The sequence below is a fragment of the Miniopterus natalensis genome, chromosome 18 (assembly GCF_054644295.1).
Source record: "Miniopterus natalensis isolate mMinNat1 chromosome 18, mMinNat1.hap1, whole genome shotgun sequence".
In the NCBI taxonomy this organism is placed as follows: Eukaryota; Metazoa; Chordata; class Mammalia; order Chiroptera; family Miniopteridae; genus Miniopterus; species Miniopterus natalensis.
Window position 1 is genome coordinate 26,468,994 of NC_142098.1, and position 25,299 is coordinate 26,494,292.

At 41.7% G+C, this 25,299-nt stretch overlaps 1 protein-coding gene across 2 annotated transcripts in view; it reads right to left on the reverse strand.

Annotated features, from left to right (window-relative positions):
* Positions 1-25,299, reverse strand: part of WWP2 (WW domain containing E3 ubiquitin protein ligase 2) — a 108,185-nt gene that overhangs the window by 34,041 nt on the left and 48,845 nt on the right. For both annotated transcript variants that reach the window (XM_016200820.2, XM_087827490.1), the window contains 2 exons: positions 15,241-15,368; positions 4,802-5,012 (listed from right to left, as the gene is read on the reverse strand). In XM_016200820.2, coding sequence (XP_016056306.2) covers positions 4,802-5,012; positions 15,241-15,368 — 339 coding nt within the window. The remainder of the gene's footprint in view (positions 1-4,801; positions 5,013-15,240; positions 15,369-25,299) is intronic.

The window sequence follows — 25,299 nt, forward strand, 5'->3', positions numbered from 1 at the left end:
CCTTTTAAATGGTGCTACTCAAAGTATGGTCCGCAGCCCAAACGGTTACTGTTCAGCCACCAGAAAAGTACAGAAGTTTCTAAGCATTTAGAAGCTTTCGTGCCAATTTGACGTTGCCACATCGAAACGTGTCTCACTAAATAGAGAACAGAAATAAGGATTTGTAACGACTGGTGGGGGGGAGAAAGAAAAAAAAAAGAACTGGTCTTCACAGATCGTTTGAGAAGCACTATCTAAAACTCCTCGGGTAAGAATCTTTGGCTAGTGTCAAAATTGAGTTTGGAATGAAAATCAATGGCAGCGGCTGGTTTCTAACTTAGCAGAGAAGCTCCACATTCCAAGGTCTCTTCAAGCGTCTCTACAAACAAGACATCGATGAACTCTTACAAGGTTGTCATCCTTGATCGTGCCTCAGAGACCACTGGAGAAAGGGCCTCTGGGTCTCCATAACTGGGTGTGGTGGCAGGGGAGGTGGCACATCTAAAAACTCTAGAAAACACCCCTCCCTCCTCAATTAATTCCATTCTGAGGCAGGAAAGGGACAGGCAGCCAATGACTGCGGGAGCAAAGGGATGTGTGAAATGGCAGTGCTGAGGTAAACCGGCCGTCCAAACACAAGGGCCTCCCTTATATAAGAAACCACAGCAGAGCTCGGCTGCCAGGGTGAAATAATGTGCCTCTGTGTGCGAGGCACTGCGCAAGCTGCAAAGCCTGGGACACGCTTGGAGTTTATCTAAGCCATGTACAGAGGGTCTGTTAATGAGCATTCAGTCCCCAAAGTGGGCTCGGTGCTGATAAAAACCAGATGCAGGGCCAACTGATCAAAGTGGCCTCGCTCCCCATTGCCCGCTGCCTGGACCACTATCTCACCATGTCTCCTGAGCCTTCCTGGCGGCCCTCCATGAACGGACATTTGCAAGCTGAAAACGAAGACACCCTTCCAGTTGGCTTCTTTCATGCTAATTAAATTTAAAAGTACACAAAGCTGGAGAGTTTGGAGACAGGGAGAAACGGGATTAGAGGTGTTCTATTTGGGCTTATGCAGCCCAGTCTTAGGTAGCCTTCACTCCTTAAAACATAGATACAGCCCGGCCAGAGTGGTGCAGGTGGCTGACTATGTCGTCCAGTGCACCAAAAGGTTGCTGGTTTGATTCCTGGTCAGGGCACATGCCAGGGTTTCAGGTTTGATCCCTAGTTGGGGAGTGTACAGGAGCAAGTGATCGATGTTTCTCCCTCACACTGACATTTCTCTCTCTTTCCCTCTCTCTATGCATGTCTTCAGGTGAGGATTAAAAACAAACAAACAAGCCAAAAATCATACAGATGTGTGCCTCTTTATGACCCGCCTCATCTGCTGCAAACTGCAGAAAGCAACACAGCAACTAGAAAAATAAGCCCTTGGGATCCCCAAGTGAACCTTGCTCGATTGCTCAGTGAAGGAGACTGCAGGACTTGAGAAGGTCAAGTTGGAAAGAGACAAAGTCAGCTGGATGCCTTGAAAAAGCACTCTAGGTAACTCAGGAATGCCTCAGCAAAGAGGAGACATGTTCCACGGTACCTCCCAGGGCAGGAAGCCCCCTCCTGAGCAGGGAAGAACACCTGGTGAGCGACGCACAGTTAAACCCAAAGCCAGTCGACCCAGTGCATGATGCCTTAAGCTCTTGCTCTTGGGAAGAAATTGCAATACTCCTGTCCCACTTGCTCTGTATTTGAGGTATCGAAGAAGCAGAAAACATTCATCCAACTGGAGAGGGGAAAAAGACGGTGTTTAAATTTATTCTTTACAAATATGTTCTGGGGGCCTACTTTGTGCCAGGCTCCCTGCCATCTTGGCGTTTACAGCCCAGCAGGGCAGAGAGACGTGAAACAAGCAATTACACGTGTGAGCAGAATTACAGCACTCAGGACGGTTTGACCTTGTCTGCCAGGGATCAAGGAAGAATTCCCAGAGGAAGTGCTGGTACTGAAAATGGATAGGAATTAAGGTTTCAGAAACAGCAACCAGCATGGCTGAGGGTCCCAAATACAGAGAAAGAGTGGTACATTTGTCCAAGTGAAATAAATTATTATGAATGAAGACTTGACGGGTCCTTTCCTGCAGGGCTTTTTAGGCCTCATTAAAAATTTGAGAATTTATCCCTAAGACAGCGATTTTCAACCTTTTTCATCTCAGGGCACATGTAAACTAATTACTAAAATTCTGCAGCACACCAAAAAATATACTTTTTGCCAATCTGACATTTCAAAAAAAAAGTATAATTTTGATTCACTCACACCAGATGGCTATTGTTGTGTTGGTTGCTGTCATTTTTAATGCCAATCTAAGGGAAAAGAGGCCAGTGCCCCTGACTAAATAGTCAGGTATTACATGTTTTAAAAATTCTTCCCTGTCCAGGTAGCTCAGTCGGTTAGAGCATCGTCCCAACATGCCAAGGTTGCAGGTTTGATCCCCAGTCAGGTCACATACAAGAATCAACCAATAAATGCATAAATAAGTGGAACAACAAATCGATGTTTCTCTCTCCCTCCCCCTCCCCCTCTCTCTAAAATCAATTAAAAAATGAGTAAATAAAATAATAAAACTATGAACAAAAAAAAAAATGTCTGCGGCATAGAGGTTGAAAATCACCTCCTTAAGCCAATGCAGCTTAGAATGTGGTGAAATATCAGGCTCAGAGTTTTATTTAAAATGGTTCAACTCGGTCCCCGGACTCCTAAAGCCATGATCACAGGAGTAAAGGAATAACCCAACTCATCTGGATCCCCTAAACTTGTAAATGAGCTGGTGGGGAGCGTAGGTCTATGAATCGCAAGGGTCACTGTAGAGCATGTGCCCTCTCTGGCTTTGACAGAACAGAGAACTGCAAGCCTGCCTCTCTCACTGCCCTGCACTCAGCAGCGCTGGTGGTATCCTCCAGGTAGGCAGCTCAGGATCTGCGGGGCTCCCTGAGGTCTTAGGGATGGGGACCTTAGGTTGGAAAACTGGGTCCCAATGCCCTTCTCTGGACGGGCACACGTGTTAAAGTAGGCAGCGGCCTCGCCAGAGCCACACGCAGACCTTGTCATGTTCTAAACACTCTAAGGAAAAGATGCTGCCCAAACTCTACCTCAGGAAAGTGCTGCAGCCTCTGGCGGGGTGAGGGAGGAGAATCACTTCCCTGGGCCACTCCATCGGCCAAACTTAGAATAAAGAGCGTTTTCAGAGTCTGGAGTTTTCCAGCTGCCTGGAAACAGGAAGAGCCCAATCCCAGAAAACAGTAACCCTCACACACGCCCTACATAAAGACACGTTGAGCCATTAGCCCTAATTGCCTGTGACTGACACAGGAGTGAAGCCGGCCTTCCAGGCATTTGCTCAGCGGAAAGAAAACAAACAGCTCACAGGGGACACAGACCGCACCATTTTCTCTCCTTTCTGCCAAAATGATTCTGCTCTGTTCCCCCCAAATTATATACAGATTAGAAATTATAAACCAAACGAAGGTCCTCCGAGTAGTCTTTACCACATACAAGAGAGAAAAGAAATCTCAGTAGGGAGGACTTGGACACAGCAACTGGTTACTCATCTTTCCACGAAATCAAAAACTTCACAAAGAAACTTCTCCGAGCCACCTCTCCGCACCCCCAGTTCGCTCCAGGCTTGAGGTATTAAGAACTGTTTGCAATATTTTCCATTTGTTCATCACACTTTATCATGAAATATGCGTCAGGCAGTGTGCCAAATGGTAAGGGTGCAACATGTATGTAGTAAAAATCTCATGTGCCTGCAGATTTAGGGTTTTTGTTTTAACAATTGGGTTTTTCAAAAGTAGCTTAAGAACAATACAGCATATTATACACCAAGCAAGAAACCGTCTATCTTTCCCTTTGCCTTTATGAGTTATAGGGCTCAGAGGACCCCCCCAACACACCACCACCACCACCAGCCAGACCATGGTGACCGCGGCAACATGGACATTGGTTTCCTCAGTAACAAACTGATAACCATGATGGACAGCGGGACCCTTCATTTCCCAGTTCAGAACCATTCACAACCCCTTCAAATACATCACTCACCAGGTGCAATGCCTACCACTGGGTGAATGCTTCACATACACAGTCTTATTTGAGCCTCCTAACCTCCTGGGGAGATATGCATGATTATTTATCTCCACCTTACCCACTCAGCCACTCAGGCAAGGTCAAATAGGGTCAAGTGGGGATTCAAACCCAGGCAGATTTGATTCCTGGGTCTATGCTTTTAATCTCCACTCACTATATAGCCAAAATTGAACTTCCTTTTGGCTTACTAGGGTCATCTTCTCAGCATCCAAGGTCTTTACCACCAGATTTAATTCTGAACTGAAAGAGGGCAAGGAAACTAGCAGCCCATGTTAATACCAGCACCAGTTACGGAGATAACATACACTAATATTCAGAGTCTGAAGTCCTCCATGGGCCGTTAAGATAGAATTCAAGAGAGAAAAGCTGTTTCCTAGGCAGGATCTCGGCGAACACCCTCCAGTGATTTCGGAAGGCAAAATAAGCTTCTTGTTCTATAAAAGCCACACTCTTGGGGCCAAGCTGTTCATTTCTGGTCACAGTATAAGGTAGCATTGATTCTGCCCCACATGATTTAGATTCTCTTGAAGATTTATGCAGAACAAGCAGTTCTTCCACACCTCCCTCAGTCCTGAGCACAGAGCCTCCCAGAGACTCCTAGCCGCTAGGTAATAAATAACCATGTTGTTTCTGCCCTGGTGAAGGGGCCTCGGTCTTTGGAGGGGTGGAAAGCACTGTTGTAGGACAGAAGGCTACTCACCCAGCAGGCAGAGCATCGGGGGCCTGGGCAGCCACCGGGAGCTGCTGTGTGCCCGAAGTGCTGGGCTCCTCTCCTTCAGGTGGCGTGGCCGGAGCAGGGAGAGATGCCGTGGTGGGGTTCGGGGTAACACTCGATACGGCAGCAGGTGGGGGTGTCACACCAACTACAGAAGGTTCTTCAGGATCAGTGGCTCCAGCAGGTTCATCATTCACTAAAAATATAGAAATCATATTTTAGATTTCATCAACTAAGACTTGTGTTCACATTTATTAGGTTTTCCCCGATGTGATAACAGTACCTACAATGTGACCATGCGTGTATCCAGTGACAGCAAAAAACTTTTACAGGACATAAGTTTGGAAATTAAGGCAAGTCAGTAATGGCCTGCCAGAAGAAAATTGAGAGATGGATCTTAATAGGTTATTAAATATTCCTTCTTATATAAGTTTATTAAATTCTTCCAACATGCCATGTTTATACTTATGGAAATAAGAGAGCAGCAGGAAAGATAAGGGAAGTGCACTGATGCTCAATGGAGCAAGGCCAAGCTTATAGGGCATACACTTTTGTTTAAACTTGTCATTTGTCTGCTGGATGCAAACAGCACCTTCCTTCAAAAAGCTCCACACACACGAAGAGGCAGAAGACTTCTAAGAATGTGTTTTTTCTTTTAAAGACTCACGCTCAGAGTAGGGAGAGCAAGGACTAATACTCTAGATGAAAGGGATGGGGCTCCAAAGATATGAGCGAGACTTGTCTCCAAGGTAAAAAGAGACGAGGAAATGGAGTGAAACAAGCTGTTCCCGAGTCTCCTTATTTCTCCGTATCTTCATTTCTTTGATGGTCACGGACGTTGACAAGGACCCCACGGCACTCGCATTCAAAAAAGGATCAAAAGGTTTCAAAGAATTAGAATTCTTTGAAAATGAATAAGCCCTATGCAGAGAATTTTCTATATATGAGATTGCATTTGGGTACACTTATACTAAGATATTGTAGGGAAACGCCTTAGTTGTTTGTCATTTAGCCTCATTGTCTTAATTCAGGAATTCTTTTTGCAGTTTCTTTAGCAAATGGCTACCCAGACTCCTCTTGAACATTTCTTCTGACAGCTCACTGCAGAGTCTTTCCATTGCTGAACAAATGTAGCTGACAGAAAGTTTTTTCTCGCGTTAAGCTGAATTTCACTAGCTGGTCTTAGTCCCTGGGCACCTTTTCCTCATTCGCCTTCTCTTTTCCAGTAAAAAGGCCCACAATTTCTTTAATGTCTCTAGCCTACCCTCTTCTTACCACCCTCTTCTTACCACCCCGCTTGTAGAGATCTTTTTCTACTGCCTTTGCTGAATAATGACACTTGGAACTGAGTATAATGAATCAGATACCATCAGACCAGTGGAGTCACATTTCCAATAAATGATATTAGTTAACATTTATAGGACACTGGCATGTACCAGGCAAAGTGCAAAAGCATTTTGAATTCTCTCATTTACACACGACCCCATGAGTTAGGTACAATTAACATCCCCTCACTTTACAGTTGAGGACACTGAGGCCCAAAGAAATTAAATAACCTGCCAAGGTCACAAGGCACCCCTGCTGTCTGAGCCTGAACCACTCACTCATTACCCTCTACTTCCCCCTCTCTGTATATCCCCTAATGCCACTCAAGGTTGCAATAACCCCGAAGCAACCACATGGCCCTAAAAATGATAAGGAAAACTAAACACAGAAGCAACCACATGGCCCTATTGGCTAACACGAGACTGGAGGTTGGCTGAAACTAAAATTTTTTCACATGATGTGATGCCAAGCTTGGCCTTAACCAATGGATAAGAGCCTAGGGACTACTACAATTAATTTACTTGCTTTCTCCCCAGGAAATGATATACGGTCTAACACAAAGACTGAATTCGTTGTTTAATAAATAACTACATCTTGTTCAACTGATGTTTCCCCAACATAAATGCAAGAAATATTTCTATTCTATCTCAGATGAGTTAGTAAAACACAACAGGTGGCAATTCTCTTCATGCAAATCTATAAATTTTACTCAATTCCAATCAAAAAACCATCATGACATTTTTGAGAACTAAATAAATTCATTCTAAAAATTATAAGGACAACTAAACACAGAAGAATAGCCATGGAAGTTCTAAAGACGAAGTGTTGTGTGTATGCGTAACAGTGGGAATGGGGGTTAGATCTCTGAAGTATTAACACATGTTATAAAGCTACAACACTTTATATTTTTATAATCTCAAAGTGAAAAGGATTTCTGAAATATCACACAAAATCTAGAAGTCATAAAAAACTGATGATTAAAATGTTTTAAAAATCTAAATGGCAAAAACAAACAAAAAACACCATAAGCAAAATTAAAATCAAAAGAAAAATGACAACTGGGAAAAATTATCAACTCATAATACAGACCAATGGCTAATTTCTTTTATATGCAACGAACCTCTACGTATCAACACAAAAAAGACCAAAAATCTGCAGAGACACTTCACAGTTAAGGAAATACAAATTACCCTTAAACATCTGAAAAGATGCTGAACCTCAATTATGAGACAAGAAATGCCATTTAAGGCTATAATGAAATACCATCTTTTAACCTCAGATTGACAAGTGTAAAATATTTAACCACACACTGACAATAGTATAAGAAAAATACATTTTCGCATACTGCTGGTAGGAGTAGAAATTGTGAGAACCTCTATGGATCACAGTTGGGCAATATCAAAAATTTAAATGAAATAATTAAAAGGTAGGGGGAAGTGAGAATGGGTGCAATGAAGAGAGGTGGGGGAGGGGTGGTAGATAAAATTAAAATTGCCATGAATGAATAATGGCTGAAGAGAGGTGATGAGTTCATTCTAATACTCTTTATTTCTGCATACATCCAGTGTTTGTGTACAGGAGGAACGGGATGTCTGGTTGTGTCTCTGCTGCCATGTTAGCAGCCACTGATGATTACTACCTAAATCCATTAATTGGTTAGTCTGCAAAACAGTAATATTCTAATTCTATCATGCCTATAAAGAGAAACTTTGCCTTATCACCTATCTTGGGGTCTAGTTTGTAAAGAAAAGGCAGGAAAAATGCTTGAGTCTTTCCTTCTATTTACCAGTTTTCAGAATAATGACTTGATTTCCTCATATCCTCCAAAAATAAACAATGACATTTTGACTGGAAATATTGAAGGGAACGCTCTGTAAAGTATATTATTATCTAACCAGTATGTAGTACACCTGAAGCTAATACAAAATAATATTGAATGTAAACTGTAATTGAAAAATACAACTTAAAAAATAAAAAATAAATTTAAAAAAAAACAACAACAAAAAAAGAAATTTTGTTTTGCTTAAAAATCACTATGGGTTCTTAGATTTAAATATATTAAAATATTTCAACCTGTTGTGATTACTGTTCTTATTGATACTAAAATTGTCCCCCTCTTTGGCTGTGGCTAGCAGGAAAGGGAAGGGGCAAAGCTCAAGTTGGCTTCAAGTTCTACAGAACAACTTCTCGAATAATTATTAAGTGGGAAAGTGCAGACAGCATATATATTATGTGTGTGTTTAAAGAGTATATATGCATATGCCTGTATATTTAAAAAATATCCTGGAAAGAATCACAAAGGTGACAGCCTCTGAGGAGGGAACTGGAGGCTGGAGGACTAGAATAGGAAGACTTTCTTTACATAGTTTAAGCTTTTATACTTTTAAAGTGTTGATAACAAATATGTACTGCTTATTAAAATAGTGATTATAAAATTATTGACCAGGAAAAAAAAAAAGCAGAGCCCCGCAACGCACTGATGGAAAAGACCCTCCAATCAACACTATTTGGATCCTGCAGCTGCAAATGTAGTTAGAAGGGCTCCCACCAGGACTGCATCTGTCCACAGACCTATCCGAGAGCCTTTCACTCACTGGAGTAGCTCATCTGTTTAAGAGTTTTGTGCTGCACCTCATGTTTAGATTTGGAAATAGAATATGAAAGCCAGATATTCTAGCACTGACAGACTTTGTGTGTCCATGTTTATACTCTTCTGCTCTCAAAGACTGTGTATGTGTGTATGTACATACACACACATTCTTAGAACATGAGAGCTTGAAAGAACCTCAGAGGTAAGTCTGCCCCATCAGCTTATAGACGGAAGAAACTAAAGTTCAGACAATTAAGTTGCTGGTCCAGAGTGACCTGGTAAACCAGTGACAGAGCACCATCACCGAGCCATGATGTGACTTCAAGTAGAGAGAAAAAATGGATTGTCAAAGACAAGAACTTACAATTTCATCAGGCCTTAGAGAATTGCTGTATTTTACATTTTAGCTCTATTCAATATAGCCAATATCCTCTTTTAAATCCTAATTATTTGATGTGTACAACTTATGTTCCCCAAAAGACAGTACCCTTCTTGAGAATGGGGGCAAATTCATTTCCTTCATTTTTCATTATTTCTATTCTCTACCTACTATGTTCTTGCCTCCAGGTCTTTGCTCAGCTCAGCCCTCCTCCTGAAGGCCCTCCCTACCACTTCGGCCCAGACTGATCTCCTTTGCAAAGCCTACAGCACCTGTGGTCTCAGCTAAGCCACAAAGCCCCTGTGATACCTGCTGTGTTGGTTGGTACTTGGCTGATGATGTCTTTTCAGCTTCTTTTCCTGAAGCAGATTATAGGGCAGATGACTACTTTTCTACTTCTTTACCTTGTCCATAGGGCTTAGCAAAACGGTATTCAATGACTATTTGTTCAATAAACACTTGTTCAATAAACCTAATAATCTAGCAAAAGATATTTGAAATAAAACCACCTCACATTTGGGTAACACTATCATTTATAACGCAGGTTCATTTTTAAAGTTTTTCATTTTCGAATAATTTTAGATTTAGAGAAAAGTTACAAAGATAGTATGCCCTTCACCCAGTTTCCCCTAATTACTACCTTACTTAACCACAGCACATTCATCAAAGCTAAAAAATTAACATCAGTACATTACTATTAACTTAACTCCAGACTCTATTTGGATTTCGTCAGCCTTTCCACTAATGTCCTTTTACCATTCCAAGACCCAGTCGGATCCTGTGTTGCTTTTAGCAAGTTCACTTTCCTTAGCTCATTTACCCTCCCAACAGCCCCATGAAGATGTTATCCTCGTTTTACTGAAGACAAAACTGAGGCTCAGAGAGGTGCTGTCGCAGAAAGTAGCAGAACCAGAACTCAAACCCAGAACACCATGGAAGGGAGTGGGGGTAAAAGAAATGAAAATGACTTAGATGGCTTTCCTGTATGGGAAGAAAAGCTGGGCACCAAGAAGAGAGGGTAAATGGGGTAAGTAGGTAAAATGGCAGTTGAATCGCCTCTGGTTTGTGCAACGATGGGTATTTCACAAAGTTCCCTCTGTGGTGTTGGTTAAACATTCTAACTTCATGAATCAGATATTCATTCAGGACTAAGACTCTAATACGCTAGTCACAGTTAGCCAAAAAAAGATCAGGGATTGGAAATCCTTTTTCTTAATCCTAGACATGCCGCCAACTCGCTGTGTGCGCCAAGATCTTTAGGTGCATATGATGCAGCACGGTTTTTCAACCCCCCACTCAGGCAAGGAGAAGGCGGTCTCCAACAACAAAAGCTTTTTAAACTGAAGATCGCTCGTAACATCTCTGCAGTGAAGCAGTCAGTATCTCTCATCCGTGAAAACAAGCAATGCCCCTCCAATGCAACTGATCACTTAGCTCTTTACAAGAGCAACCAAAGCTATTGTAAACCAAAACAAGGAGATGGGAAAGAGAAGAAAAACTTAAGACTGGACAACGCCATTCCATGTTGCCTGATGGGAAAGTTCAATCCTTCCCTGGCCAGCATTTAGATTCATGCCATTTCCATTTGAATTCCACCACGCTTCTAAGAATTCAAAGTCTGAATTTGTTTTGAAAATGTATAACTATCAAAGAATATCATGGAGAAAAAGTAATAAGGCAAAACTAGCCCTTCCAGACATTAGAAAAACATCCTATAATACGTCAATAATCAAAATCACATGACACTGGTCCAAACTGGAAATAAAATAAATGGAATGTGTAAAGAATCCAGAAATAAATTCTCACTGCATATAAGAATGTGGTTACGTGATAAACGGTAAAACCACAGTGAGAAAAGAAAACTACTTAATTAATGTTTATAGGAAAATAGGGCCCTGATATAGAGAAAAGTTAATTTAACCCAGCCCTCATTATATTTATATATGTATAGATAGATATACTACTATAAATTCCAGTGGGATAGTTATTTTTTAACATAACATGATGAAAAAAGGTAAAACAGAATAAAGTATTTATTCCATCTATAGAAAAGAATCTTTTCACTTCTGAAGCAAAAAGTAGAGTTAAAAACATTAAAAACATTCAGACATGATTTTTTTAAAATTATAACTTTTTCTACAAAAGCCACAAAAATGAGATAAAGGATAAAATATTGATATAGGGGGAAACTTATAATCATAAATAAAACAGATAAAACTTGTACCTAGATACTTCACACCCATTAAGATAGCTATTCTCAAAAAAATGGGAAAAAAGAAGTATTGGCAAGGTGGAAAACTGGAAACCTCCTTCATTGCTGGTGGGAATGTAAAATGATGCAGCTGCTCTGGGAATATTTGAGGGTACCTCAAAAAGTTAAATACAGAATTGCTGTATGACCATCAACTCTACTGGTAGGTATTCAGCCAAAAGAGCTGAAAGCCTGGACTCAAACAGATACTTGTATGCCCATGTACAGCAGCATTGTCCCCAATCGCCAAGAGGCGGACACCATCCTAATGTCCATCAGCAGGTGAATATTGGATAAGTAAAATGTAGTATGTACATGCAATGGAATATTATTCAGTCTTGAAAAGAAACAAAATTCTGATACATGCTACATCATGGATGAATTTTGAAAACATTATGCTAAGTGAAATAAGCTAGAGACAAAAGGACAAATCATTCCACTTAAAATATAAGGCACCTAGAATAAGCAAATTTATAGAGACATAAACTAGAACAGAGGTTAGCTGGGCTAGGGCTAGGAGGAGAGGAGAATGTTATTGTTTAAAGTGTACAGAGTTTCGGTTTCAGGTGATAAAAAAGTTCCGGAAATGGATGGTGAAGTAGTTGCCCAACATTGTGCATGTACTTAATACCACTGAACCACAATTTGTAAAAATAAAAATAAAAAAATACTTGAACCTTGGAGTAGGATTATAAATTTCTAAATCTCCAAAGGATAATCAAACACTATGAAAAAAGTCACACGAGAGAAGAAACAGTCAAACAACTAATAATTGAAGAAATGCAAGAAGGTTAAACAATGAGATGGCACTTAATACCTGTTAGCAAATAGGCGAGCCAGTATTTACAAGGTGGCAGGAAAAAATAAAGCTTGCATACCCCTTGAGGAAAATTTTATACTGCCCTGTGACGTACAATTGCTTCAAACCTTTTGTAAGGCAATCTGACAATATATATTAATCTCATTTTTAAAATTCATATCCTTTGACTCAAGTACTTCATTCAAGAAGAAACAAAGCTGTGTGCAAAGATGTCTACACCAGGATTTTGTTTTACAGCAGGGAAATACACTATAATTGAGGAATGGTTAAAGGAATTATGGTGTATTAACTGTGAAACAGTATGAGACCACTAAAAGGGGGTAAACAAAAAGACCCCAGATACATACATGGAAGCAGGTATAAAAAAATAACAAAGTGAATGAAAGAAAATCTATCCATGCTGCATAACTATAACCATATGAAATTATTTACAAAGATAAAAAGTATCTTTGGTTGAGAGCTCAGTGTGTCCCAACTGCCATGCCAGACACTCTACATGTTTTATATAATATATCCCTATAACGACCCTGTGAGATATGTATATCTTGTCCTAATTTTATTAATGAGAAAACAGAGGCCTAAAAAAACTCTGGGCTTATGCACATACCACACACGATGGATCAGAATCTGACCGCAGCCAGTGTGACTCCCAACCTATGTGCATGGAAATCACATTTAAGGGAGGAGGGAGAGATGTCATTTTTTTGGATAAAGTTTTCAATAAAAAATGAGAAAGTCATTTCACACGAGTCTCAATGAAGTGCTATACCATTAGTCTACTTCTCGATTCCTCCACTTCTAAAACTTAGAAAAATTATATTTATACAGACAGGCTGCCATTCACTTTCATTTTATAAAAAATGGTTACTTTACATTTGTGACAACACAAAAAAACCACCTGGAACTCAGCTCCATTTTTGCCCCCAAATGCCTTTTTCATGCATAACTGCACGGCACAGCCAAAAGGGCTTGCTAACTAAACCTCGGATGTCTGTGGAAACATTTCCTGGAGGCATGGCTCCCGACCACCACCATTCTGGAACTGGTACTCACAGTTCTAAGAGCAATGTGTTGAAGGATGGAGCATTCATATCCTCAAAAAGCCTTCTGCTCTTGTGCTGCCTGCTCCCCAAAGGAAAGGTGAGGTCTTTGTACCCCTTGGATAGACATTAAAGAGCCTCCCGAGTCCAGGCTGGCTGGGAGGCAAAGGTGAGCTGTCATCACAGCAGAAAGGAGAGAGGAGACAGAAGCCAAGAAGACCTTAGCATTTTAACAGGCAGAAATCCCTTAAATGCAACAACTATCCTTCCCAGATGGGCTTTGGGAACAGTTTGGGCATTCAGATACGCCGCCATAAAACGTTTCCAAGGCAGCTTGGGGTTATGGATATTTGGCTTTCTGAAGACATGGTTGGCACCTGCCTCGTCTGCTGAAACATAATGTTCCTGGAGATAAGGGCAATATGCAAAGGTGCCTAAAAATAAATGTTAGGGAAATACAGATCTGTTTAAAAGTCAAGAGTGACTCAAAGACCATCACCATATAAAGTCAATTTACCAATAGTATTCATAAGAAAAGCAGAGGTGGCTGAGGGAAACCAGTATCCCCTGAAGAACAAAGTGGTTGGTATCACGGCCAAGGCCTCCAGGAAACAACTAGTTCCAACGAGCCAGTTTCCCTGGCCCTCCCCAATGAGTGACTTATTTTTCTAAGGGAAGAGCGTATACTGGAGCTCACAGAGCTGCACACAATTTTTTATGATACGGCCCATGGCAACCACCTTCACACAGACGGGACCATCTACTCTGCAGCTGGACGGTTCCAGCACTTGGACACAGGTTGGTACGGGAGCGCCAGTGGGCTGCGACACCTCCAGCTCATCCTCAGGGCCCAGGGCAAGCCAGTTAGCTCATTTCCTTCAGGCAGGTCCCCAACTCCAGGGAGAAAGTCATGCCCCCAACATGCAGTGAGCCATGCAAGACACGGGACACTCCACCCGGCAGTCCATGGCAGGGAACGGTGTATGAGGCACCCTGAGCCATCAGAGGGGCCCTGCAGCCCTCATCTGGTGCTGCTAGAGAGCTGAGTCATCGAGAGTAGCCCAAGTTGATTTCTCCTCCTCAAGTCTGTCACATGAAGGGCACTAACAATACCATGACAACACTCATGTGGAGAAGTTATGCTGCTGCAGACCTCCCGTCTTTCAGTCACACCTCTGCCACCACAAGCATCTACAAAATTATTTCAGGTGTCCCTTACCAATTTAAACACCTACAATTTATCAAAGCAACATCCATGTCCCTTCCCAACTGCCCCAAATTAAGACAAATTACCAAATGACAAGCAGGCACTAAAGATCTGACAATTTTCAAGACGCTTAGAAAAATGAAGTGTCGTGTGGGGTTTTTCTTCCCTTTTTCCATTTCAATCCAACACTGACCTGATGGAGAGCATGACAAAAAAATGAATTGTTTTGAAATAGGTCCTTCCCTTCCCACTTACAAGGAAGCAGAGCCAAGTACAGAGACGGTCTATGTGGATGTGGAAGGGCTAACTGTCTATTCTCAAAGGGCACAAATGCTCTCACTGGAACAGCCTGAGAATGCCCCCCCCAGTGCCAGTGTGTCTTTGCCTCAGTCAGCCTCCCGACTGTCAACAGTGCTGCCACTTTCTCTAACTCAGCTCCTAGCAACAATTCTGTTTTCCTTCCCCCTGATCATTTCCTTAAATTAAGGAAAGAAAAAAATATGTCATGTACAAGATATCCTCTCCCAATGGAATCCAATGTTGGTAAGAAATGGATATAAAAATCAGTCCTTTTTATTTCTGTGCGAAGGAATGTTTTAGAAGAGACACGGAGACTAACCTTTGCTAACAGAATGTACCAGAGATATGGAAGACAGGGCAATGGAAAGGCCGATGGATTCAAATTCATCTTAGTGTTGGGGTCTTCTCTCACCCACCCTACATTATGACATAGACAGAATCCCCACTCCATGTGAGAACAGACTAGAGGCCACTGATTCAGCCCGGGCTGGCATTCTGGGCTGTCACTCACCTGTGCCATTGGCCAAGCCACTGTGGCTTGGGTTCTTGACGGGCTGGCGACGGCGGTTGTTAGTACCAGGGCTTCGGTCGCCGGTTGCTGTGGTTGTTCTGGCTGAACCACTGGAATGTCTGTGCGTCCTGGGGGTTCAAAGTATAAAGCAGACAGATATAAGTTACTGTGAGGAAAAAAAGAAGGGTATCCCACCTAAGTAACCGTATTCCCTCTCTCGCTATTTATTGGAAGTAAGAACCTTCAATAGCCTCTGGAGTCTTTGACTCAACAGAAGCTGGCTCCAAACAGAGAGACCCAGGTAAGCTTCCTTCTTGGTAAAAGCCCAGAAGGCAACTTTGGGTAAACTTTTCCACTCGAAGTAAACAAATCCAGAGTGAATTGCTTCCCACATCTGAAATAACTGGCAAAATATCCTGTGACCATCACATTATTTTCATTGGGCTCAAATGTAAGAAATAAACAAGAATCACTAGGCCACTAGACAGGGTACATATGACATATTTCTCCTGTTAGGTAGATCCTAAAATTTATGCAAATCCATTTTCTCTACAGTTAGAAAGATGCTTCCCTTAGCAACAGAAGTCAAGGGACATTGGACAACTTCAGCCAATGCATATGTTGATGTGTTCTATCTAGAAAAGATGATTCCATGGTCTATCCAAGTAAATGAGAAACAATGCACAAGAGATCTGCACCATAAGGAAAATGGTGGGACCTAACAACAGAGAACCTATCTGGCATCTTGAGAGACCACAAGGCAGCAGGCAGTATGTGTTCTCACATTCCTGTTGTAACTTGACTTTGTTCACTCAGTGAAAATGTCTAAGCCTCCTTGCCCTTCAGTTCAGCAGTTTTGTCAAAGGAGATTATTCTACTTAGTCATTCTATACTACTTTACAACAGTGAGAGGATTTAAATAGTATCCAGTGAAGAACAGACCACCCCTCTCCAGGCAGAGAAACAAAGGTCCAGAGAATAATCTAGACCACATGACATGAGGCAGAGAGAACACTATCAACAATAAAAGTAATAACGATGACTATGGAAGTATACACTACGCATTGAGCTGCAACATTATATTCCAGGTACCTGTGGTGTGCTGTGCACTTTAAAAATATTATCTTATGTAACATGGCAACCCTAGAAGTAGCTTACTATTACAATGACCATTTTGCAGACAAGAAAACAGACACCAAAAAGTCCAGTAGAAAGCAAGCAATCAAGAAAAGACTCAAATTCACGTACTTGAAGGTCTACAGCCCCATGCTCTTTGGTTGCAGCCTGGGGCGAGAGGCCTGGACTTGAGCTGAATCCCTCCCCAGTGGTTCTTTCACTAGTCACTTAGCCAATGGCGAGATGAAGAGCTCCAACAGAAAGTTCCCCAGGCTGGGAGGTGCTGTACCCACCAGAATGCCTCTGCTGGTCAGCCTCTAGCCCTGTGTGTTGGGACAAGACTGCAGCACACCAAACTAGAAGGTTCCTAGGGGAATAAGTGCCTCCACTAACTACCTTCTCAAGCACAAGAAATGAATTTTTCCAATGGGATGGGCATAAGCCAAAATGTTGACAGTGATTATATTTGGGTGTTGAAAATGTGGATGCCTTTAGCTTTTCCTTTGGTGCTTTTCTAAATTTCTCTAGCTTTCTTCATTAAGCTTGTATACTTTTGAGCAAGGAAGAAAACATACTTTTTTAAAAGAAAAAAAATTGGTTTTTTGGGCCTACACAACTAAAAACAAAACAAAACAAAACAGGAAACACAGCAAACCCTGGAGTCCTTCTTACCTAAAGACTGCGTGGCAGTTAGAAATGGATGGAGAGGGCACAACTGAGCTATGGAAATAAAGATTTAATTTGGACTCTCTTTTTCCATCTTATTTTTCCCTAAGCTAATTTCATAAATCAAAAGCTGTCAACCACACCTCAGTCAAGAAAAATATTTCAGAGTCCCCACTTCATGGGAAGAAATGTTAGTCCTGAGCATTTCACCACAACTCCTCGTCGAAAGCAGAACGGGAACAGACGAGTTCCAGGGGAAATTCAGGCTTTAGCCCTGGTGAATGTGTGAATATGTGTTGAGGGCAGAGAGCTTGAGAGAGATAAAGTTGGTTAATGGAAGGTTTCTTTCAGCCAAGAATTCCCTTAAAAGGACAAAAAAGCCTCTCTGATTTGGTGCTCTAAGCCATGGCGGAGGGCTGTGTCCCTCAAGGAGCAGCAGGCCGCGTGGGCAGCATGGAAAATGCAACATCAGTCCTGTCACACACACACACGGGCTCTGACAAGCCCATGATTACATCCAGTTGCCAGGCTCCTGTCCCTCAGCAGAGCAGCTGGGCATGACAACAGGGTGGGTTCCATTACTCGCCTAGCTCCTCCCTCCCTTCCCCGAAAGGACATGCGGTCCGAGTTGAGAGAGAATACTTTCAGAAATGTTTAACCACTAATGATAGCAGCTTACCCTGAATGACAGGCTGGAGCAGAGCCGGGATTAGCCCATAAACCAGGGGCAGCTGGGACCACTTTGCGTGAACTGCCGCCTCCCTGCCTGTGGCCCACTGCCACCGCTGCTCCCCTCACCACCACACACACACGCACACCCTCCCCCCAAACTCTTCATTTGCCCTAAATCTGGAGCTTCCACTTTTTCCTCTTGAACTACCTTTAAAATAAGGCTCTCAGAAGGAAGAGAAGGCCTCAAAGTTTGAGGAAAATCTTCTCTTCAGCAGTTTCCTCTCTTGGAGGGACTCACTCGGCCTTTAAAAGATGGGATTGGGTCGTGATTAAAAGCTGGCCCAAATGCTGAAACCGCACACCATAAGCCAAAATAGTATCAGGACAAAAGTGGGGCGATGGGGTGGGGATGAGTGGGGCTCCACCACAGACAGCCTGGCTTCAGCTCTGCCAGTAACTTCAACCTTGGCCTGATCTCCACCCTTTGGGGGGCTGGGGGGTCCAGGGGAAGTTATGCAGCCCAGGGCAGTCAGAAGAAGGTGGAACAGCAGGATTCCACAAATGGTTTCAAGTCACCTGGTGACAGGCATTCTGCTCTCTTTTACAGCACGCCGTTCTCAGGGCTGGCGTGTCCTTACTTAAGTTCCTCCCTCGGAAATTGAGGTCTCCCTAACGAATGCCAATCAAGGCCAGGACCCTAGGACTCTCTCTCCAAGCTCCTGAAAGTGCATCTGATGCAGGTAAGGTCCCCAGGATGGGGCCCTGGGCTGTCCCTTGACGTGCAAGTTTTGACATTCACAGTGTTGGCCTCAGTCCTCAGGTGACCTGACAGCCAGCGTCTTGGATACCTTGGGGCATCTTACGTTACTCTTCATGAAGGCCATTCTATCATTATTTTCTGAGCATTGGTTCCTGATCTAGGTCTAGCAACAAAACAGAAACAGTCCCTGACCTCAAAGAGCTTACACCTTAGTGGAAATGCAGTGATTTGTAATTTTGCTCAGACACAAATTTGCATCACACCCTACAATGCTGGTGTGTGGGATGGAGCCACCTGGCTAGCGCGAGCCTAGATGACAACCTGGCATTGACTCCCCAGTACAATTTTGCTGACCATTGTCAGTGTGCAATACTTTATGTGGAGTAACTCAACAAACAAACTTGCTTTGTTTATTTTTTAAACAAAAAAGGCCAGCCCTAGCACTGGTCACATAAGTGAAAATGAAGAGCCCAAAAAAGTATAGCTCACAAGCCAGACACAAAATGTTTGGTTACGTTAAAAAGCGAAATTCAAAATTTAATGGTGATTCAGAATTTGAGATTGATAAATCTATCATAACCTTTTTGTGGAAATTGATTTTAAAAGGTAGTTGGTAGCTTCATCAAAACTCAAAGCTCCTGTTCTTCCAAAGACACCAAGACAATCCATAGTCTGGGGAAAAAGTATTTGTAAAATGCATACCTGATAAAGAACTTATATCCAGAATACATTTTAAAAACCCAGTAATAAAAACTCAGTAATAAGAAAACAACAAATACAAAAAATAATCAAAAGATTTTAACAGACACTTCACCAAAGAAGATCTACAAATGGCAAATAAGCACATAAAAGATGTTCAACATCATTAGTTGTTAGGGAAATGCAAATTAAAACCATAATGACATACTATTACCCACCTATTACAATGGAAAAAGGGGGGAAAAACTCACAGTAACAAGTGCTGACAAGGATACAAAGCAGCTGGAACTCTCAAACATTGCTGGAGGGAATGCAGCATGGTACAACCACTTTGGAAAACAGTTTGGCAGTTTTTTACAAAGTTAAACATGCACTTAGCATATAAACCATCAATCCTACTCCTAGGTATTTACCCAAGAGAAATGAAACCATATGTTTACATAAAACCTGTAGGCTAATGTTTATAGTGATTTTATTCATAATTTCCAAAACTGGAAACAACCCAAAGTCCTTCAAATGATGAATGAAGAGATTGTGGTATACCCATACAGTGAACTACTACTTAGTAAACAAAAGAAATAAACTACTGACACATGCAACAACATAGATGTATCACAATGCATTATGCTAAGTGAAAGAAGGCTGACACAAAAAGCTATAATAGTATATACAGCATTCCATTTTTATGACATGTAGGAAGAGGCAAAACTGTAGAGAAAGAAAACAGATCACTGTTTGCCGGTGGCTGGGGGTAGAAGGAGGGATTGACTACAAAGGAATCCTAGGGAACTTTCTGGGGAGCCTTTCAAGAATTTCTATATCTTGAATATGGCCATGGTTACCAAACAACATGCTCTTGTCAAAACCCACAGAACTGTACACTCCATAGTGTGAATATTACTATAGGTAAATTATACCTCTCTACAAACCTAACTTAATTTTTAAAAGCAATTTGTGTATTTCAGCCACCACAAAACAGTTTACCACATGAGCAAAGGTTTTAAAAGGCAGGTAAGTTATAGTGTGAGAATATGCTTTAAAACACACACACACAAAACAAGAACCTTGATGAAATGTGATTTAGGCAATATTCAGTACTCTTAATAAATGTAAGGATTCTTCAAAGACTGGGGGCACATCTCTCCCAAATGTCAAGAATTCATGGCTGACCAGATACCAATGACAAGCATATTTTTATATCATGGGAAAGGAGGCCCAGGATAGGAAAGGGAGGCTCTTCGACCTCAATTCAGCCCTATTGGTCTTCGAGCTCAGCAAAAAAGAAGTTTCAGGGTATAACAAGTAATAGTGGGTTTTCCCCCATTAAAGAAAAAAAAAAAAAGATGCAAAAGTTAAGATTGCCTAATAAACTTAAACTCCTCTCACATTCCAATGCAGCGATATTTGCCTGGATAACTAGACCCAAGAGGGCGGCTCCCACCCCTCCTCTGAGGCCTCTTAACTGGGCATTGTCTTTTAATAGCAGCATGGAAACAAAACTGAGTGAGGCTGGGCCAGTTTCCAGCAAGACAGAACCAGCAAAAAACAGGCACTTAAAATAGAAGCATGGTGAAGAACTGGGAAGCAGTGATGGGAAAAGAAACAGTTTCCACCATTCAGAGAGGCATCAATAAGCAAACCTACTCCCACCTACACCCTCCTCAATTCTTCCTCCTCACTCAAACGTGGATTAGGGAAAAATATATATACAGAGGGGGACAAAAAGGAGAGGTGAAAAGGGAAAGGCGCAATTTTGAGTTAAAATGGGACCATTCTAGTTGTTCCAAGGGTAATTTATGGCTCCACTCCACACCCTACCTCCAGCTGCCAGCCTCAGAAATGACAGGAAAGGTAAAAATAAAACGGCTGCCAACTCCATTCTCCGTTACAGAAAGACAAATGACTTACTTTTGCCCAACCTGGAGTACAGAGCAATCCTCCCAATGGTGGCAGCTTTAAGAGACTAAAAAATTCATCTTAAGAGAGAATTTACAATAAAATTTGACTCATCTAATCTAATTCCAGGTTGCATTCTCAGTTAAATTGTAAAAAATACTCAAATTTTGCTTCGGAATCTAGAATTAAAGTTATTCTTACTATTTATATTCATTATGGTATCATATAAATGTTTGGTCTATGAAAAATTAAACTTGAGCACACAAAAAAAGTTAAAAGTCACCTTAAGAAACGGATATATCACATTCATGGGTTAAAAGATCAATGAAGTAAAGATGCCAATTGTCCTCTCCACCCCAAGGGAAAAAGAAAGGAATGCTCGAACACCCTTCCAAACAAACTTGAAAGACAGCTAAAGTTCAGGGGCAGTGCTCACTGTCTCATCCTACCCCACCCTCCTGGGTGCAGCAATTGATGACTTAGAGATTTCTTAAACATAGACAGCAGCACCTGGTTTATTTGTCCTATGGCCTGAGATGGCACAAGGGCACAGGATGCTATCCAGCTTATGACACGAGCATCACGGGCCATCAACCTCCTCTGACTTACAGTTGGAATCTGCATGGGGCTCCAGCTTATACAGGTGGGCCAGGAATGTATCTCCAAACTTCTTCCTACTGGCATCGCATCTTGTTTGAACCTAGGCCAGCTCAGAGCACCCCTGTGCTACAGACCCAGGCCAGAAAGGACGACATAGGATCCTGAAGGACTGAGGGTGACGGATATTAGGGCAGGTACAGAGGATGACAGTATACTGAGGCGTTATTTCTAAGTGTTTTGACACAACAACTCACAAGCTCCAAAAAGAAAATGTCCAATGGACATTCCTCAAAACATCCCTCCAAACTCCTGAGGAAAATCAGAGCCTTTGCTGATCTACTCTCCTGGCATACCCTTCTCTGGACTCTTCCAGCTGGCTCCTCATCCAAAGCTTGGTCTAAATGTCCCTCATCTCACAGGCTACAGTAAATTCCCTTGCATCCTCTCACACTGTATGCCAATCTTTCCCTTTATGGCAATTCTATTTGTAATTATTTATTTGCTTGTGGGTTATGAGGACAGGGACCATGTCTATTCGGTGCACCTTCATAGAACCAGGACCCAGCATGTACTTGGCCCCCCCAGTAGGTACATAAAAATATTTCCTGAATGAATAAAAGCAGCAAGCTACCAAGTTCAAAAGCACTCTTGGGCCTGTAATCTCTAGGACCTCCCACGTCCTTTGCAATCCAGTCACTCCACCCTTTCTCCCCCAACACTTTAAAGAATGAAATCCATGCCACAGGATGGAGCCCATGATCTACCAGGTATTAGCAAGTGTCAGAGCTGTCGTTTTCCAAAAAGGCTAGCCCTAAGCATCATATGAAACTATTCTCTTTATCAGGGCCTAGAAATAAAAATAAATACAAATTTAATTAGACTCATTTTGTGCCCACATGCTCAATACTAAAATTGCAAGACAACCTCCAAATCCCACCAAATTTATTTGGCATGGGTTTTGTTGTTGTTGTTGTTCTAGCTATAATTTTCAAGCACCCTCCAACAGTAAAGACTAGGCAAGTGATTAAACATGGGAATTGAGAGAGATATCTTCTGTGGTGCTACCCAACCCCAGTGCCTAAAACCAGTGAATATGATTAAATGTCACACACTTGATTATGTTATGTTATATGGCACAGCTGACCTCAAGAAAGGATCATCCAAGCAAGCCTTATCTAATTACATGGTCTCTTAAAGCAGAGTACTTTCTCCAGCAGATGTCAGATGTGGAGGGCAGAAGAGAAAACCAGAAAAATTTGAAGTGTGAGGGAGATTTGACACACACTTGCTGGCTTGAAGATTGGGGGGGACACATGAGAAAAAATGTAGGTCGCTTAAGGAGCTGAGAGAGGCCCTGATTGACAGTCAGCAAGGACATGGGAACTCAGTCCCACAACCAAAAGTAACTGAATTCAGCCAATGACCGGAATGAGCTTTGAAGCAAATTCTTCCCTAGTGTTTCCAGATAAGCACTCAGCCCCACCATCACCTTGATTTTGACCTTGTGAGACCCTGAACAGACAATCCAGTTGGCCACATGGTGCCAGACATCTGACCTACAGAACTATGACCTAATAAATGGTGTTGTTTTAAGCCCTAAGTTTGTGGTGATTTGTTACACATCAGTAGAAAACTGATATATCCTTTCAATACAAATAAATGTCAATTTCCACATAAGATATTAACTTTCAAAGATATAGTTAGGTAATAGCCTCAGCCTAAATTCTTGCTGATCACCCTATCTCACTCTAGTTAGAGGAGTTTATACACTTGTGGCATTGCCCTAGATAATCAGTGTTCCTCTCACAGGGACATTTCTGTGATCCAAATGTCCTTTACGAGACACATTTTTAAGATTCAACCATCACTTGGGAATTGGAACAACTATCTATGAGTGAGATATTACTGTTCTTAGAGGGTAACGTTCTTTTCTGGTAGAGCTTTGGTACACGGACTTTACACATTCTTTTTCCAAACAAGATGTATTTACATGGCAACTTATCTCTAATTCCAATGTTTACCTTAAAAGCTGCACATATTTGAAAAGAATAGCCCATGAAAAGGGTTCCATATGGAAATATAAATCATGAAGAAAAAAAACAGATGAAACAGGAGAGACTGAGCAAGCAGTGGGAACCCACCACGTTCTTGGCAGTTAGGCTAAGCCTTGGAAAGCACAAGGAAGTCCTGATAAAAAGTCTCCCTACACCCTGTGCCCCTGAAACCATTGCTTCCGGGCGCCAAGGAATGTAAACCAGTAGCAAGACCTACCCCAAAGTTCTGGCAAACGAGGAGCAGAAACACAAGACTCTTTCATCTCAACAAATATTTATTGAGCTGCTGCTACATGCAGCAAGGAACTGATCGAGGCCCCACTAGGGACACAAAGATGAATAAGGCACAGGCGCCTCTGACATGGTGTTTGAGAACTCAGCACCGTACCCCTGACCCCCCCAAAAAGTAAACGGAAGAAGAAGTAACTCCTCAATTCATTATTTTTTTCTAAGTGTAAACAAAATGGTATAGCTTGATTTAAAAGAAAGCTTTTTAAAAACTTTTTAAAAGCAAAAATTTTAAGTAAAATTAAAAACTCACACAACAAAAGAACAAAAACAACCTGGTCCTGATCTCCCCTTCTCCTTCACAAAATAACAATTATATACACCAGATCCTACTCTAGGTTTTCACTAATATCGTTTACAATTTTTTTGTCATTTTGTCTTTAAAAAATTGTACCTACAAAGACCATATCGTAAGCACACAAAGTAGACCCAGCACACAGACATGCTATAAAACTCAGAGGAAAGCCAAAAAGAAAACCTTCAGACAGGGAGCCAGTGGACTATTCTTATTCTCTTTACACCATCAGATGCAGAATTTTACACTCCATTTTCAAAGAATCGGTGAGCCAAAGAAACCTTCAAGTCATCAAGATGGAGAAAAGGCAGGCCAAACATAGGCTTAATGTAGAAAGTTAGTCTAGGGATGTGGCACAAAGAACGTAAGACAGGCATTAAAAGGCAAGAGGATGAAAACAACTCCAAATATATGAAAAATCACAGGAAACATAAATGAACTAACCACAACAGTACAAAGACAGAAGTTACCATACTGGTTTCTTAAAAATCCAGTTAAATGCTGCTACAAGCAACACCATCTAAAATATAAGGACCAAAATGGCTGAAACTAAATGGATGGGGGGAAAACTATGCCAAGCAAACACAAAACAAAAGAAAGCTGGGTTAGCTAAGCGAATGTCAAAACAGATTTCTGAGAATGATTTCTAAAATTCAGGTATAATTTACACATAGTAAAATCACCCTTTTACCACGAAGGGTGCATTTTAATGAGTTTTAACAAATGTAACATTTTATCATGTTAACACCACCACAATCAACAATCAAGACACAGAACACTTCCATTGCCCCCAAATATGTCTTGGTACTATTTTTTTTTTAGAGATTTTTTTATTGATTTTTTAGAGAGAGAGGAAGGGAGAGAGAGAAAGAGAGAGAAACATCAATCAGCTGCCTCCTGCCAGAGGAGATTGTCACCTATGTATCTGTCTCCTACTTAGATGTCACAGACCATGATGTCAGGGAGCATTTTTATCTTTTTCTCACCACAACCTAGCTCAGAGGCTGGCACTC